Source organism: Sorghum bicolor, chromosome 4, assembly GCF_000003195.3.
Source record: "Sorghum bicolor cultivar BTx623 chromosome 4, Sorghum_bicolor_NCBIv3, whole genome shotgun sequence".
NCBI classification, from domain to species: Eukaryota; Viridiplantae; Streptophyta; class Magnoliopsida; order Poales; family Poaceae; genus Sorghum; species Sorghum bicolor.
Window position 1 is genome coordinate 18,046,591 of NC_012873.2, and position 18,845 is coordinate 18,065,435.

The 18,845-nt window shown below is 41.8% G+C and overlaps 1 protein-coding gene across 1 annotated transcript; it reads right to left on the reverse strand.

Annotated features, from left to right (window-relative positions):
- On the reverse strand, positions 1 to 1,209 carry LOC110434315. Its single transcript, XM_021458160.1, has one exon. It carries the CDS (start codon positions 1,207 to 1,209, stop codon positions 58 to 60), a length of 1,152 nt encoding a protein of 383 aa, XP_021313835.1. The 3' UTR covers positions 1 to 57.

Here is an 18,845-nt window from a genome sequence, read left to right on the forward strand (position 1 = left end):
AGCACCTCTAATGCATATAGGAACGAAATAGAAGGACAAAGCGGCAAGAGGAATGATCTACAGCACCCTCTTTACGCTGTACATGGAGTTGTATCGCAGGGACTTGTGCTTCCACACCTTGAGACTTCCATCGTCGTCCCTGCCCACCTCAATTCCAGTTAGGATAGTCACCTCATCTTCAAATTCCCACCATTCATCATCAAACTTGCCACGTCGTCGAATCTCGATTGCAAAGGCTCTAGCAATGCAAAATATGGCTGAGCCCAGGCTGACTAGTTTGGTCCAACCTGCTGGCGCCCAATTCTCCGGTGTGACAATGTCCTGCCAGACATACTGCAACTTTGGTGGGTGGTCCGCGGACATGGCATTGAGGTCCGACGTGCCACAAAGGTTGTAGGATGGACTGTAGGGGGAGAATCCCAGCCAGAGGGCGAGGTCCGGGACATACTCGGCTCCGCCTACAAACGGCAGACGCCAATCACCAGCGTGTCTCCATTCACGCTCCACCGTGTTGAAGCAGTGCGTGCCGATGCCCGGCGGTATTGCCGAGGAAATGCAGATGGTGCGGCCTCCGTCGACCATTGTGTAGGAATACTTGACGTTGGTGGGGGCGCCTAAAAAGGGTGGCGGTGGAAGAGACTCCCAGCGCCAACGATCGGCGGCGGCGTCTTTTCTGAAGACGCGTAAGCAGGCGGCTCTCCGATCTGGGAGATTGTGGATAACGTAGAGGTCTTCTTCTTCTTCTTCCCCGTGATCTTGAGCATCAGCATCAGGACGGACGACCGAGAAGAAGATGTGGTCCACCCCTTCTGCTTGGAGGTGAGGCATGGGGTCGACGGATGGTTTGTCAGCATGACAGAGCATCGTGTCGCCCCTCCCGTTCATGCAGAGGAATTTGTCTTCACTACTGCGGGGGCTCAACAACCCCCAAAAATGCAGCCTGTTGGTGAACGGCTCCTCCCTGGACAACGGCTGGATGGGGGAGGACGGCTGGATCTTCACACACGGTGGTGGCAGCTCTTTCAACATGTCCAGCATCGGCAGCCCCTCATCACCGCTCTTGTCCTGTGCTTCTGCTAGGAGGAACGGCAATACGCGTGCGTCGGCTCTTGACTGGTGGAAGAGATGCTTGGATACGTCCAGGCGGTGCAGCGAGTACACGCCGGTCCTGTAGTTCTCCGCCACGAGATTCACGAACCGCCGGATCATCCTCGAACTTGGCTTGGGTCTCTCCCTTGTGCGATCTGGTTGATACTCAAAACATCAAGGGGAAACCCAAAAATATAAGCTTTTGTAGAGATTGAATCGAGATTAAACGGCCCTCCAGATTAAATGAAGGGGAAGAGACGGATTATTAGCTCTAGAAGAAATCCAATCTTCGTACACAGGACCCAAGTAGTCAGCCTTGGCTTGGAGAAAAGTGAGGGAGTGGCGACGGGACGGAGCAGAAGAGCTTCGGCGGCGGCGGCTGCGGCCGGGGAGACGCTGCGAGTGGCCTTGTTTAGTTCACTTTAAAAACAAAAAACTTATTGAAATTCTATTCAATTTTTTAAAAAATTTTACGTCACATCGAATCTTACGTTATATACATAAAGCATTAAATATATACAAAAACAAAAACTAATTGCACAGTTTACCTATAAATCACGAGATAAATCTTTTGAGTCTAGTTAGTCCATGATTAAATAATAATTACTAAATAAAAACAAAAATACTACAGTATAAAAAAATGAAACTAAAAAGACCTTAGGGCTTCCGGTCTTGCCGCCCCCTCTTTATACATTCAAGGTTCACTCATGGGCCATGAGCCATGGGCTGCGCAGATATTATTTTTGGGCTTCATTGGACCGACCACCTAACATAAAACCATTCCAATTGAAAGTTTGCATGTAATTAATGAAAAAGACTTTTCCTTTCCTAACTTTCACGAAAGTCCGCTTTTCCTCCCTCAACTCCAAAACCGATCAAACCACCTTGCTCAACTTTTCAAACTGTGCATTTTACCTTCCTGCAGCGGTTTTTAAGGTAGTTTGCTATAGTGAATAGTGGTTTTGCTATAGTAGATATTTTTTTAGAGTCAACATGAAGCACGAACTCTAGCAACTAGATCTGCATATATTGGCACATTGAATCCAGTTGACCATTGTGTGCGTGTGCGGCTCATCACCGTTGACGCTCCTATCTTACATGTTGTCGAGCTCGAGACTCTAAAACATGGTGATGCGCTCTTGGGTCCAGCATTGATGGGGGCTTGTACCATGTTGTCGAGCTCGAGACTCTAAAACATAAGCCTTGTTTAGTTTAGCCTGAAAACCAAAATTTTTTCAAGATTCCTCGTCACATCGAATCTTTTGGCACATGCATGAAACATTAAATATAAACGAAAACAAAAACTAATTACACGGTTTAGCTGTAAATCACGAGACGAATCTTTTGATCCTAGTTAGTCTATGATTGGATAATATTTATCACAAACAAACGAAAGTACTACAGTACCGAAAACTTTTCACTTTTCGGAACTAAACAAGGCCATAGTGTGATGCGTTGGGTCGAGCATTGATCGATCCAGTTGGGGCTCATACCTCCTGAACAAGCTTGTGTTGTGTTGATCCTTTGATGGACTGCCGCACTAGTTGGCTGCCTAAGCACGCTAATTGAGCAAGTGACTCGTGCATAATTGCCCCTTGTGAGGGAGAGGTCTCCGTCTACTCCTTCGGTACCTAAAAAACATGACGTTTCGGACATAATTACGGTAACCAAGAAGTTATTAATTAAAGGGTATTTTTTTCTTGTATGCCCTTATTAAATAGAGTTGTTGGTGCACTATAAACGACAAAGTTCTGTAGTCGAGATGGCTAGTGCATTGAGGACTGAGTCATTGTCCTTGAGGTGGTGGGGGTTCGATTCCTGGCTGGCCCCATGTTTTTTGACGACGCTTGGAGTGCTTCATCCATTCGAGTATAATGGACGCTTGGAGTGCTTCATCCATTCGAGTCAATAATGGCGAGATCTGAACAGATGCAAAGCGAGAGGTAAACCCGTCCGAGCGGAGTGCAGAACGTCTAGTTTTTTAATACGGAGAGAGTATGTACGTGGTTTCTGGTGGAAGGGACTCACTGGCGGATGGATCAGCATAGATGTCTCCAACCCCTTCTCATCGTCGTAGCGTCTCTCCAATCGCCATGCCCTGACACCGTCAGGGAAAGGGCAACCGCCTTGGCACCTATGAGTGTGGTTTCCCAACTTCCAGTGCCTCTACGACGTCAACTTTGCCACACAGCTCGACCGCCTCCACAATCTGGAGCTGTCAACCGCATCAATCTCTCCGTCATCTCCACCAGCCTCTCCTTCGTGTATGTGGGTGTGTCGATATATATACGGTTCACGTGCTCGATCTCCAATGAATACCATGTAAAGGCTTACGCATCAATCTCTCCGTCATCTCCACCTGCCTCTCCTTCGTGTATGTGGGTGTGTCGATATATATACGGTTCACGTGCTCGATCTCCAATGAATACCATGTAAAGGCTTAGAGTATCTTCAAGAGATTAGCCAAAAACACTAGCCAAATTTACTGATTTAGCTACTCTCTAAAATAGGTTTGATAAAAAGATATTAGAGTACTCCAAGAGACTCTATAAAGGATGGCTAGTGAGGTAGGCTATTCAAAAGTAGAGAGCAAATAAGGTGGGATAGAGACCTACTAAATTTGAAGAGTCATTTACAGAGTCATTACAGAGTCTATTGAAGACGTTTTTTCTTTTAACAATAGTCAAATTTACGTTTAGAAAATGATTTGGCTAATCTCTTGGAGATGCTCACTCGTGACGTGTTTGAAGTCATGTTAGAATAGGATTAGATCTTTTGGGGTAGATATAGAATAGAATTGATTGATATGATGATCCTCTCGTCTTTTTTTCAACTATGTGCATTATGTTGGGTAGGTTGTCTTGATATTTTTCTCCTATAACGTGTAGAAACCGTGTTCGACTATGCTCCAAGTTCCAATCGAGCATATATATATTTCTAAATAAAAAATAGAGAATATATATATATATATATATATATATATATATATATATATATATATATATATATATATATATATATATATATATATATATATATATATATATATATATATATATATATATATATATATATATATATATATATATATATATATATATATATATATATATATATATATATATATATATATATATATTATAGGTCCATAATATAATATTTACACGTATGTATCACGAATAAAGTATTTACAATAAAATTTATCTCCGCCACTCAAGCATCCTACAAATGATCATCGTGATTTGGTTTCATTGGCTCCTCACGGTTGAAGTAGCACTCACCGCCGCGATTCAGGATTTGGTCGTTAAGAAACCCTGTGATTGTCTCTTGAATTCCTTTTAGGCGCACCACATCCAACACCTGCTCCTTCAACCACATCTCCTTTAATAGACATTAAAGAAAAAAGTTAGAGGTTTGAATAAGATTTATTAAATAACAACAAATAAGTGAAATAAACTTATTATATATACATGTTACATACTTTTAGGTGCTCAAGATTAGTTCTTTTGGCATAGATCGTCATAAACTCGCACACATAGTAGCCACACAAATTATTGCCCGGTGTTTATCGTAGAACCCACTGAAGTAAGATAGGATTTAAAAGTGGCGCTTTCAAATCTAGACGGTGTTTCTGCACGAACCCAGCCTAAACCCTAGCAATAAAATGATCATTATTAATTATCTATCACCGAGTTAAAAGAGCAAAATTTAATATTTAGAGATCGGAGTTACCCTTGGATAATATCTATCATTTCTTGGTAAAGTTCCTGTGGTTTTCTCAACGAGTTATAGATTACCAAATGACATTGCCAGAGATCAATGACAATTAGTATCCAATGAAAGCTGCATTTGTGTGCATGTAGGCAAAACAATTATATATCTTCATACTGATCTGATTAATTAGTTAAATAGAATGTACACACGATAACGACACTTACATAAAGTTATAGGGAAAGAGTATATATCTTTTGTCCTTTTGGTTGATCAAGAACCTCCGTAAATTTCTCTCCGTTTGAGTTCTCCATAAGACATATGGGGTCTTTCAGGTCTTTGAATACAACATATGGATCCACAAATCCAATTTCCTTGTCATTTATAACTCTGAGGTCCCTCATCATGTTTCTGCATATGTATAGTGGGTTTCTGTAATTAGTTATACATATACATGATAAGTTATAGTGACATTATGGAAAGAAAGAATAACTTACAGAGAGAAGCAATTGATTAGAGATTTGTTGAAAGCCCTAGTTTGGTTTTGGATAATTGATGAAACCTTAGTCTAAGTGTGTGTAGACTTAATGACGTTGGTACATGTCCAGTAATGGAGCAAGTGATGATCATGGTGATGATGGTGATGACCACAAGATGATCAAGTGCTCAACTTGGAAAAGAAGAAAGAGAAAAACAAAACCCTTCAGAGATCCAGGCAAAGGTATTGCTTAGGGTTTTGGTTTTGATGATAAAGACACCATAGAGGGTGTGATCACATTTAGGATAGATAGCCATACTATAAAGAGGGGAATTCTTTGGCTAAGCGGTTATCAAGTGCCACTAGGTGTCATTGTTCATGTGCATGCATTTAGAACCTAGTGAGCTAACTTAACTCCTTCGAAGAAAATGATTGTGAAAATGCTAACACACGTGCACATGATGGTTTACACATTGTGGTGTTGGCACACTTTGAGAAGGAGGTGGAGTTTGAAGGGTAGAGAGAGGATGGGTTTAGGGTTTACGGTTTAGGGTGGATTCAGTGCTTTTCAAGAAAATGAAGTGCATTTTTTCTGTTGCGCCGGTGGGAAATTTGGAGAAGTCGCGATGCTGGCTGTTGAGGCACCGGACGCAGAGGCTGTGCGTCCGGTGTGCTGTGGTGCTAGGGTTAAGCACCGAACGGTGAGCACCGGACGCAGGGTAGCTCCTGTTCATGCGTCCGGTGCTATCTGACTTCTCCGAGTAAATCTGATTGGAAGCACCGGACGCTCAGGGAGCGTCCGATGCCCTACGCGTTCTGCAGACCTCAATGAGTTTAGGACCGGTGTGCACTGGACGCGTCTGGTGCTAACTTGCTCCGCGTTCGGTGCTCTGCAGGTTACCGTTAGACTCTGACATGAGTTTTTCAAAAGCTGACACGTGGCTGACTTTGGAGCACTGGACGCTGGTGTTGAGCGTCCGGTGCCCCTTTAAGAGCGTCCGGTGACCCCGAGTTTTGTCTAGTGAAAGAGCCAACGGCTCTATTTGTTTGAGGGGGCTATAAATACTTGTTGGCCGGCTTAGGACTGACATTCTTGGCATTCTAACATACTTGACATCCTTGTGAGCCTAAGCGAACACCTCCCACTCATCTCCTTCATAGATTATTCATCTTTGTGAGATTGGAAGTGATTCCAAGTGCATTTGCTTGAGTGATTGCATCTAGTGGCACTTGGGAATCGTTCTAGCTGCGGTTTTCTTGTTACTCTTGGTGGTTGCTGCCACCTAGACGGCTTGGAGCAGTGGAGGAGGATTGGCACAAGTTGGTGATTGTTCGTGGCCATCTCCCGGTAATTGTGAGAGGTTTGTGCCTACCTCGGTGGAGTGCCAAAGGCAACATTAGTGGATTGCTCGTGTCATTGAGCTACCTCACTTGTGGGTAGGTTCTTGTGGAGTCCTAGTGAGGACGAGGTTTGAGCTACACCTCTTAGCCACCGAACCACCAAGTGTTGGTCGACACAACGGGGACGTAGCGTGCCGGCAAGCACGTGAACCTCAGGAGAAAAAAATGCTTGTCTCCATTGTGATTGTTGATTGGATTTCTCCCGGTGATTGGACTTTATATTATTGATAGGTTCATCCCCTCTACGCGGCGGTATAAAGATCAAACCATCTCTCTTACATTCCCGCAAACTAGAGTAGCTTACTTACTTGTATAGAAACTTTAGATAGCTCTCTAGTGTAAGTAGTGACATAGCTCTTTTGTGCCTAGTGATCATATCAACTAGAATTGTTGGATAGGTGGTTTGCAAACACCCCTTTAGTGCTAGAGCAAAAAGCTACACTTTGTTATTTACTAACCACTTGCTCTAGTGAGTTTTGTAGAATTTTTAAATAGGCTATTCACCCCCCTCTAGCCATATTAGGTCCTTTCATTTGTTAAGAGCGTCCATGTGGCATAGTTGGTGTAGGTCATTAAATTGAGTATAAATAATATCATCACCACGGAAGTAATGATAATTTATAATTCGAACGCAAATATAGTCATCTGCTTTTCTGACACACGCTGCGATGTACCATTTGTTTAGCATGTACATTTGCGTTCTAAGTTTGCTTAGGGCCATAGGGTTGTATAGACTCTTGCCACATTCATATTCCTTCTGCCAATGATCAATTTATGGAGCACTTTGAATTGGTGCCCCAGCTATCATTTAGGCTAAGCTAAGACCAGTTTCTACAAAAAAAATTTCAAGCTCATAATATTTTAAATCTGCCGATATCTGCTGGTCTAGCACATCGATGTTTGAACCATATTCATTTCCAATTACTAGCGGGGGCACTGATTGCTTTGATTGTTTCCCGAGCTGTGCTACACCCTTGCGTGCTCTTTTCTCTTTATTCTTCTCTTCTTCTATGGATTTCCTTAGAGTGCGATCATAGTCAGATAAAGATGATGATTCTTTCTGAGCTTCATGCCTCTTTTTTTGTTGAGCCTCAACCCTTTGTCGTAGATCTTCTAGCCATAGTAAGAGGTATGGCTTCTTAGGGTTTCGCTTGGATTCACTTTCAGCCTTAAGTTTCTTGAAGAAACTGTGACTTTATCTGACTTTACTGATGCATCTAGTTCTGCATCAGTCATCTCATAGGACAGCTTCTTAGGAATGATATGTTGTTTCTTTTTGGAGGCTTTCTTTTTTGGCAGCGGGGCAGCCGACACATTTGATTGTGTGGCCCGCCTCTTCTTTAAGGGTGGGTGCACCGATTTTCGCGCTAGAGCCACGTGTGGAGGCGATGGGGCGGCCGGTGGGGGGGGGGGTTGGAGCCCGAGGAGGTAGTGTTGGAGCCCGAGGTGGCGGTGTTGTAGCCCTAGGTGGTGGCATTGGAGCCCTTGGTGGTGGTGTTGGAGCCCGAGGTGGTGGCGTTGGAGCCTGAGGTGGTGGCGTTGGAGCCCGAGGTGGCGGCGTTGGAGACTGAGGCGATGCTGCCGTGTCTTGCACTCCCTTGTCATCACCTGCAACACTATGACATGTTGGTGGCCACCTGTGAAACCAAAGAGGTATATGAGTAAACCGCTAACTAAGAGAATGCAAAATAAAGTTAGTGAACAAATGTATCGTCAATTTTTATCTGCACCTATGATTAGGTTCATGATGAGGAGGTGGTGGTAGACTACTAGGTGATGCCCTAGGAATAATGATGTAGCGCTTGTGCCAACAAATGAAACTCTTCTCTGCTTCTCCTAGAGTCTTCTCTCCATCGCCTCCTTCTATCTCAAGTTGCACATTACTAAAGCCTTTGACAACTCTATCCACCGAGACACTAGCATATCCAGGTGGAACTATCGCCCCATGGATTCTTGGTGTCTTCGTAGGGTCCATAGGAGTTACAACACCGATAGCAACCATGACTGTGGCAGTCCCTGTGGAATGTGCAGCTCACATGTTGTTAGAGGTTCAGTGATGTCATCCACCGGAAAGTGCAGCCCCACGTCATCTAGAATAGTTGGCATCTCTGTGGAAGCGCAACTGCTTTTCAACTGACCGGGGGGCTAATGTTGACTCCAGGCTCTCATGCAATTTGCATTTGTATAGAACTTACTGCCATCTACACTTGCCTTTTGATCTCCTCGTTCATTCTCTCTTCAAGCGCTTTCTCTCACGCTATCGCTTCACAAGCCGCTTCGCGTGACTCCATCACCATTGCCTCCAACATACGCAACCGCTCTGCTTCCTCTTTCTTCCGCTCTGCTTCTTCTTCCTTCTTTCTTTGGTGGCTTCTATAAGTCGAACTATCTTTAGGGAAGCCATGCTCCCACGATACCTCCCCATAGCCTCTTGTTCGCCCACCGCGTTCAGCAGTCTCCAGGGCATATGTCAGCTCATCCTTCTCCCTATTTGGCTGCTAGGCGCCACTTTCAACTAATCCTCAAGCATAGGCCATTCTCTGTCCCACTCTCTGGAGCTTTTCACAGTACACTACCTTTCCGGTTGTTGACACTGACTAACACCACTTAGATACTAGGTTGTCATCCCCAGCATGGTGCCAGAGTGTACAAAGGTATTTATGAATGTAAAGGTTCTCTAGAAAATAATCTATTCTATCTGCAAGCGCACAGATAAAATACCTCATTGTAGCATTTCACCAGGAAAAGTATTCCAGATATCGTTATTTATAATTTTGCTTAAGAGGACAAGGGTGAATTGAAAATAAGGATTAAATCTATCAAGGCATAGACTAGAGATAAACTTGCAAGAACATGATTACTAATGAGGAACTCGTCACACAGTCACTTACTTTGACAGGGGGTAAGCCATAATAATAATGATAATGAAATATAAGCTCATGGGTAAATAACACAACGATTATAAAATAGACTACTCCTCATATATGTAAGGTGACGTCGGATTAGCTAGAGAATGGATTCTAAGTTATCTACTATCTACTAAGTCACAATCTACTCTAGTTATCTACAAGATCATTTATATTATAAAAGACTCTTTATTCATGTATAAGGAACATTGCTAAAGTAAATCAGAGCATCGCAAGACTTACTCCACAATACAAATTCTGCATGTCCTATCAACGGAGGGTGGACTATATAAGAATCAACGAAGCTGTCACTATCGCGAACTACCACACGACCCGGCCAATAGGATACATTTGCAGGTAAATAACATCTAAGCACCACGCCTACATGTGATCTACCACTTATCTCCCACGTGTCAAGAGCTAAGCGCTTTGCAAACTTATACATAAACTCATTATCAATCATAACTATATTAAATATAGAACTAGAGCAAACTAAGAGCATAATAAATAGAGACATAATGCAATTAGAATAAAGTAGTAGAGAAAGATATGAAATAATACCAATCTTTATTGATAAAGATCCGAATCCAGAGCACTAGGCTCTACTTCTCTAATTCTATCTAATCAATCCTCTAAACTTGAAGGATTAGGGAGTAGATAATTCTAATTCTCTGTGGGAGAGAAGTTCTAAACCCTAACTTTGATGGCTACCTCTGATAATGATTTCTCTTCTCTCCCCCTGGGGTGGAGAGGCCTTGATTATATAGTCCTTTCAAGTGAATTTGGGCCGTCGGATCAAACCGACATTGATCGCACGGTTTTCCTTGATCCTTTAGGTCGGTGGAGCATAATCCGCGAAGTTGATTGTGATTGGCCTCGAGGCCAGGGCGAGCGCCCAAGGGGGAGGGCGGGCGCCCTGCCCCCGAGCCTGTCCGGTCTCCCGTTCGTTCCCGTGGCTTCTAGACTCTTCTAGTGTTACACCCAAAATCTTGATTTTAATTCATAGGAATTAATTTGATTTAATTGAGTATTTTTGTGAGCATTTAAATTTAGCACTTAAATAATTTTTGTGGAAATTAAAATTTATCATAAGCTTAGTGACATGATTTTGTACATTCATGCTGAGACATATTTTTATTTTATGCTTGATTGTTTTTGGTCTGAACCTAATCGTATTCAAAATTCCATTTGGAAAAAGGCTTTAGAAATTAGAAAAAGAAAATAAAAAAAAGGGAAAACCCCAGCCAACCCCCCTGGTTTTTCCTCTCTCGGCCCGCTTTTCCCCCCACCTTGGCCCAGAGCGCGGCCCGTATTTCCCCACCCCCCGCTCGGCCTTGATCTCTCGCCTGGCCCAACAACATGAGGCCCAGTTGGGCAGCTCACCCGCGCCCCACTTCTCCCCTTCCCCCTCAGCGGCTGACGTCTGGGCCCCACCCTTTCTTTCACTGGCACCCCGGGCCCGCGTGGCAGCGTCCTGTTCATCTCCTCCGCGTCGTCACTGAGCAGGACACGGCCGGGGAGCAAATCCACCCGGATTCTTCGGGATTTCCTCGCCCTAAGTGTTGGGTATTCTTAATATCATTACCAAAAGTAGACTAAGTTCTCTAAATCTAGTAATGGTGCCAAAAATGCCAAACCTATCCCTCACACCACTTAAGCCAAGTTGTCATCCCCAGCATGATATAAGAGACGCGGTATTGAAATATGCAATTGCTCTTCTAAATAAATAATGAATGGGATCTGCAAGCACATAGATTAATACCGATGTAGCATTTTAACCGGGAAGTATTCCAGGTATCGTTATTTATATTTTTACCACTGGGAAGGGATTAACAATCATCACTATTGATTACAGAATAGAATATGAGATTGAGCATCTATCATTGTATGTATAATTGAGAACATTATATCTAACTCTTCATACAGGGATAAGTGTCACATAAAAGATATATGAAATAATAATAGTGACAAAGATAACTAATCTGATCTAGCCACATAATAAATATGATAAGCACCTCAATTAGATACTCTTGAAAGTCATTAGCATGGTATTAGAACGAACTACAAGAATATTCCCTAAGTTATTCTCAACTATATAGTCTAGCATTATCATAATTAGTGCAAGCATACTTAGCAATCATTGCGAGAAAAGACTACGCCCATGCATAGTGATATTAGCAAGGTAAATGAGAAACATAGCAATCACTCCCCTGTAATAATATTGCTCTGCCAGCCCAATACACGAGAGGGGGACTATATAAGAATCAATGAAGCTGTCACTATCACGAACCACCCCACGATCTGGCATATTGGGTACAATCGCAGATAAATACGATATAAGCACCACGCCTACACAATATCTATCATTTACCCATGGATCCGATGGATAAACGCTATACGATCCTAATCATGTATATAGATCGAATCTAACTAAGCCAAGTACATAACTATGATAAACTAAGAACAATATAATCTTGAATACAAGCAAGTAGAGCAAAGTCATAAGCAATATATTGAAGTAGAACAAAGTCATATTCATAATATTGAAGAACAAAGATAATTAGAAGAACAATTAGAAGCACAATTAGAGAATTACCAAGAATCCTCCTGACAGATCCGGAAACCAATCGAAGATTGACTCCTTCTAGTTCTAATCCTATGTAGCTATGCTAATCTAGATATCTAATTAATGTGGTGGCTCTAATCTTGATCAGGGGCTTCTTCTCCCTTGAGGAACAATGAATTAGGGTTGAGAGGCTCTCTCCTCCAGGGGCCAGGGGGTCTGGTTTTATAGTCCCTTCAAGTGAATAATGGTCGTTGGATCAAACCGACATAGATTGTATGGTTTAGATTCATCCTTTAGGTCGGTGGAGATCTCCCACGAAGCAGAGTCCTGATTGGACTCGGGGAGGGGGCGGGCGCCCAGGGCAGGAGGGCGGGCGCCCTGCCTCTGGCCCTGTTTCGCCTCCGCTTCGGTCTCGTGGCTTCTGGAGTCTTCTAGATGTAAGATAATTGCGCGGCACGTTGATATCTCTATGTAATCGCGACGTGTGGGCCTTTCTTCCGTATTTCCTGATAACCCCCTGCAGAAATAGACAAACACCAAAACTCGTGGAATTCTGTCAGATAAAACCCTAAGTCTAGATGTTGATTTCATTTGGATCCTTTTCTTTGTTTATTTGATAACTAAATTTGATACTTAAGGACCGTCAACAAACTCCCCCAAGCTTACCTCTTGCTCGTCCCTGAGCAAGGATAGACTCAGCTATGGATCATAAGTTGTTGCAATATCTTTTTAAAAAAATTGACGGTACACATGCTTTTTTAAATAAGATCTTATCTCTGAGTTAGAGTAAACTGTCAAGACTTAAAACTTACTTACTTTACCTTCACCATGGGACTTGTAACTGTCACTTCTATTTTGAGAGGTTAAAAGATAGAACAGTCTAGTCAAGTGCCATGTCTCTTATTCTTGATCAGCTATAACTCTGGGGTTTTTGCAGATTTTCAAATAAAACTCAGAGATTCCTTGTATGTCTTTCTCATATCTCTCTTTTGTGGTATTTCTGGATCCTTACCAAGGCAGTGATGGTATATGCCTTCTCTCAAGATATGTAGTATTTGTGGTATAAGGCATAGTGACATTGCCTTCTCTCTTACCCTACTCTAATAAGGCTTTAATATCTGGAGCTCATAGGTGAGAGATAAAGTATACATACTTACAAGACATTTATTGTATAGTCAAACCATGGATCCAAAGAAACAAATCAATAAGTCAAATCAAGATGTGCATGTGTGGCGAATGAATGATGTATGGTGATGATGGTGATAACAATGGTGGAAGTCTAATTGTACTTTGCTCTTTGAGGGGATACATACCTTCCTTGCTTTTTGAAACTTTATGAGGAGAATGAGATGCTCTTCTTTTTTTTCTTTTCTCTCAGGTGGGTATCTTGTACCCCTAATTCTACTATCGGAAACTTGTCCATTTTTACCTCTCGTCTCACTTTTTCTTTTCTTTCGAGGTTCCGAGCACTTGCACCTTTTTTATTTCCTCGTATTTTTTTTCTTTTTTTAGAGCACTCATCTCTTGAGATAATATAGCAAGTGGTAGTAACAAGATAACTGGAGCATTTATTTCACAAGGGAAAACAGAAATATTTTTGGTTATTCTCTCCCGGATTAGGAGTAGAATATTTTTGGGTGATTCTGGAGATGGAAATGGATGGATATATGTGGATGGTACCTCCGTTGTGGAAGTAGCATATATGAGTGAACGTGCAAGTGAAATCTTGATTTAACCACATGACAAGCTCCTAAGGGTCTACACAGCTTGACCACACTCAATGCTCATAAGCAGTAAATAGTAAATGTGTGGCTCAAAGTCTAGCAAGCATGTATATATGGCTGTGGTAGGAATTTAAACTCTCATCATACAGGAACTCATCATGCAACATTTTAAAGATTTTCAAAGATAAAATTCTCCAGAATTCTAGCATCTCTAGGAACAGATAAACAGCAGCTCAACCTTCCCATATCGTATCCGTTAACAACTTAGACTTCAGATCAAGTTTTCATCCCACAAGTTTAGGTTTAGAGCAAGCTTTAAATTATAACAGTTATGTCTAAACTTGAGAGAGAACTTAAAATGTTCAAATTAGGCAGAGCAACTATTCATCATATCCATGCTTAAGTTTTATCTAGATACAGATTAGCATAGCCACTTTATTTATTTATTAAACACACTAAGCAAAAGACATATATATATAAGCATAAAATCTTTATTTGGTTTTTCATAGTTATGTATATTTATATTCTATAAGTATAAAGATAGATAGATAGAAATAATTATCGCGATAAATGGGGGTGCTCTCCCCCAAGCTGAATTTTGACGTAATTTCTCTTGATGTAGCTAGCAGGCGGCAGAGGTGTATTTGAAAGTCAGCAGCATTCTGACAGCGATTAGAATATCCTCCGTCTGCCAGTCTTCTTGATTCTTAGATTCTGTGGAGCTCAAATAGACAACAAAGCTTGTGGAACTTGATTAAGTGTTAGCATAAATATCTAGCCTTTATCATGTTGAGACTCCTCAATAAATATTACTCCTTATTTTTATATTTTCGTTTTATAAAGCAGAAAAATCTTTATTTTATTTTTATGCCACCACAGTGAATGTACTTATGGGTATACTCACATGGGGCTTACTGTTTTTCACATTTTTATTTTCTTTTTAGGATAGTATGAATATGATTAACTAAGTAAACTATTTAAAATAATTGAAAGGGAAAGGATAACTACCAAGTTTACCTCTTGGCAAGGCGTTCGGTGTTTTTAAGTCCTCCGAACGGGACTCTCCATTTTCTTAATTGTCCTGAGGTTCGTTGGGTGGCGTAGTCGGTATTTCCGGCGGCGCCTCCTCTTCATGTATAGTTATCTTCATTTTCCACACCTGACTTGGTGCTTCGATCTCCTCTGGATAATTCTGTTTAAACTCTACGTCTTCTGACCTTATCACTTCTCCTTCATAGTCTGCCCATCCGTCCCTGATGATCTGCCTCCTCTGGTTGCGGTTGCGTCGTTTTCTTTCCTGCTTAGATTCTTCAATGATATAGTTAGGGTCAGTAAAATAACGGCGTACCTTCTCTGAGGGGAAGTGCATATGGACTTCTCCGGTTCCAATGTAGATAATTGCTTTAATGGTGCTGAGGAACGGTCTTCCAAGGATGATGGGTGGATCGTACTCGTCTTCTCCCATGTCAATAACTTGAATGTCTGTGTAGACAACGTGATCGTGTATTTTGACTGGGACATCAGTTACTATTCCTTTAACTTCTCGAAATGTCTGATCTGCCATCTGGAGCTGAATGTATGTTGGTCTTAGGGGCATGGTTCCGAACAAGAGCCGATAGGTGACTGCGGCCATTATGTTGACGCCCGATCCGGTGTCACAAGTCGTCTTGTAGAAGTTGTATCCATTTATGGAGCAGTAAATGCTTGGCATTCCTGGGTCGTCCTTCTTGGTCAGAAATGGTGACTTAAGTTGGTGATCTTGGCCTCCATGAACTACAGTGACCATCTTAGCTGACTCGGTCCACACTTGCTTGTTCTTGTTCCTCCTGTTGGTCCTCTTGTCTCACGTCTGGATTGATCGGGAATTTGTGTAGTCTTGTTCTTGAAGAAAAATGTCTCCTTCTTCCCTTTGACGTAGAAACTGATCTTGGCAGCACTGGCATAGATGATAGCTCCCGTGGTGTTTAAGAATGGCCTCCCTAGGATGATAGGTGCTCTCTCATCATTTCCGGTCTCTACCACTACGAAGTCTGCTGGGGCATACAAGGTACCAACTCGGACGCAAAGGTTCTTCACGATTCCTTTTGGAAAAGTTATCGTCTGATCTGCAAACTGCAAATACATGGTTGTCTCTAATAAACGATATGTAAAGAATTTTTCATAGAGTACCCTGGGTATAATGTTGACGCTAGAGCCAAAGTCACAGAGTGCTCCTGGAACGTCCACCATTCCGATGGAGATCGGGATGACGGGGCGTCCTCGATCGCCTCTCTTGACCGACAGAAGGTCGGTAGAGAATTCAGTGACGGGGTTACTCCAATTACCTGCATCAAACATGTCTACAAGATTTGCAGATTCTAATCCTTCCGGTTGTGATGGTATACCGGGGTTAGTAGCAGGAACAGCAGCAGCTATTTGATTTAACTGAGATTCAATCATCTTATTAAAGCTAATTTGATTCTTGATGGCAGTAGAGAAATTATCCATTCTATTATTTATATTTTCTAGCATTTTATCATTAGATGTCAATTTCTTAGATAAGTTATCCATTAGCTTTCCTTGATTAGACACTAACTCTCTCAAAGGTGGAAAATTATTATTATTGTTGTAAGAATTGTTACCTTGATAATTACCTGAGTAGTTAGGCCTCTGTTGATTCCAACCTTGATTTTGTTGAGGACGGTTGTAGTAGTAGTAGTTGTTGTTGATGTAGTTCACATCCTCAAGTATCTCAGGGCAGTGGTTGCCTGAGTGTTCAGTGTCTCCACACTCCTCACAAGTCATGTGAGAGTCGTAGATGTGCATAACTTCCTTCTTATCTCTAGCTCTATCGTCGAGCTTCTTCCTGAGTAGGTCTAGCTTTGCAGACAACATGTCTACCTCCTTCAGCTGATGCATACCTCCACCTCTCTTGCGTGTCTGGGTCCTCTCTTCATTCCAGCCTTGGTTGGACGCCATCTTCTCCACAAGAGCTATGGCTTGTGGTATAGTAAGTGATAAGAATGCTCCTCCAGCTGCAACATCCATGGTCTCTCGGGCACTGTTGCCGAGCCCGTGATAAAATGTCTGCATCAATAGCCAACTTTCCATTCCATGATGGGGACATTCTAGGATGTAGTCTTGGAAGCGCTCCCATGCTTCTGGAACAGATTCATCATTTTGTTGCTGAAAACTTGTAATCTTCCCACGGAGAGCATTTGTCTTGCCCATGGGAAAGAACTTAGCCAGGAAGTTTGTTGAGCAGAGTGCCCACGTAGTATTCTTCTCCTTTGTAGCGTAGAACCACTGCTTCGCTCTTCCTAACAGTGAGAATGGGCAGAGGCGAAGTAGTATAGCATCTTTGGAAACTCCTGATATGGTGAATGTGCTGCAAATCTCCAGAAAGTGTTGTAAATGAGCACAAGCATCTTCGTGTGCCTTCCCACAGAACTGGTTGGATTGCACCATGTTGATAAGTCCATGCTTGAGCTCAAAGTTGCCATCGATCTCTGCAGCAGGTCCAGTGCGGATGTTGTCCGTAGTGGGAGCTGAGAACTCGCGGATCGATTTGTTCGCCATGGCCTCGAACTCTGAAGACAAGTTCCGGTGATCTTCTTGATCGGATGAAGCTTCTTGCTGAAGTGTTGATGATCTCTTCTTGAGCTTGGCTCTCGTCTTCTTGAATAATGCTTCGGGATTGTCAACAAAATTTCCTGGAAGATGTCTTCTATTCATACATTCCCCTGCATAAGATAAAAATAGAAAAATATCGGGGTAAAACTGTATGAGAGAATAGATAAGCTCAATCATATTAGTGATGCGAATGATAACTCAAAATCTTTTATTCTATTCCTGATTAGTAATCAACCTTCCCCGGCAACTGCGCCAAAAATGCTTGTTGGGTATTCTTAACATCATTACCAAAAGTAGACTAAGTTCTCTAAATCTAGTAACAGTGCCAAAAATGCCATACCTATCCCTCACACCACTTAAGCCAAGTTGTCATCCCCAGCATGATATAAGAGACGCGGTATTGAAATATGCAATTGCTCTTCTAAATAAATAATGAATGGGATCTGCAAACGCACAGATTAATACCGATGTAGCATTTTAACGGGGAAGTATTCCAGGTATCGTTATTTATATTTTTACCACTGGGAAGGGATTAACAATCATCACTATTGATTACATAATAGAATATGAGATTGAGCATCTATCATTGCATGTATAATTGAGAACATTATATCTAACTCTTCATACAGGGATAAGTGTCACATAAAAGATATATGAAATAATAATAGTGACAAAGATAATTAATCTGATCTAGCCACATAATAAATATGATAAGCACCTCAATTAGATACTCTAGAAAGTCATTAGCATGGTATTAGAATGAACTACAAGAATATTCTCAGAGTTATTCTCAACTATATAGTCTAGCATTATCATAATTAGTGCAAGCATACTTAGCAATCATTGCGAGAAAAGACTACGCCCATGCATAGTGATATTAGCAAGGTAAATGAGAAACATAGCAATCACTCCCCTATAATAATATTGCTCTGCCAGCCCAATACACGAGAGGGGGACTATATAAGAATCAATGAAGCTGTCACTATCACGAACCACCCCACGATCTGGCATATTGGGTACAATCACCGATAAATACGGTATAAGCACCACGCCTACACAATATCTATCATTTACCCATGGATCCGATGGATAAACGCTATACGATCCTAAGCATGTATATAGATCCAATCTAACTAAGCCAAGTACATAACTATGATAAACTAAGAACTATATAATCTTGAATATAAGCAAGTAGAGCAAAGTCATAAGCAATATATTGAAGTAGAACAAAGTCATATTCATAATATTGAAGAACAAAGATAATTAGAAGAACAATTAGAAGCACAATTAGAGAATTACCAAGAATCCTCCTGACAGATCCGGAAACCAATCGAAGATTGACTCCTTCTAGTTCTAAT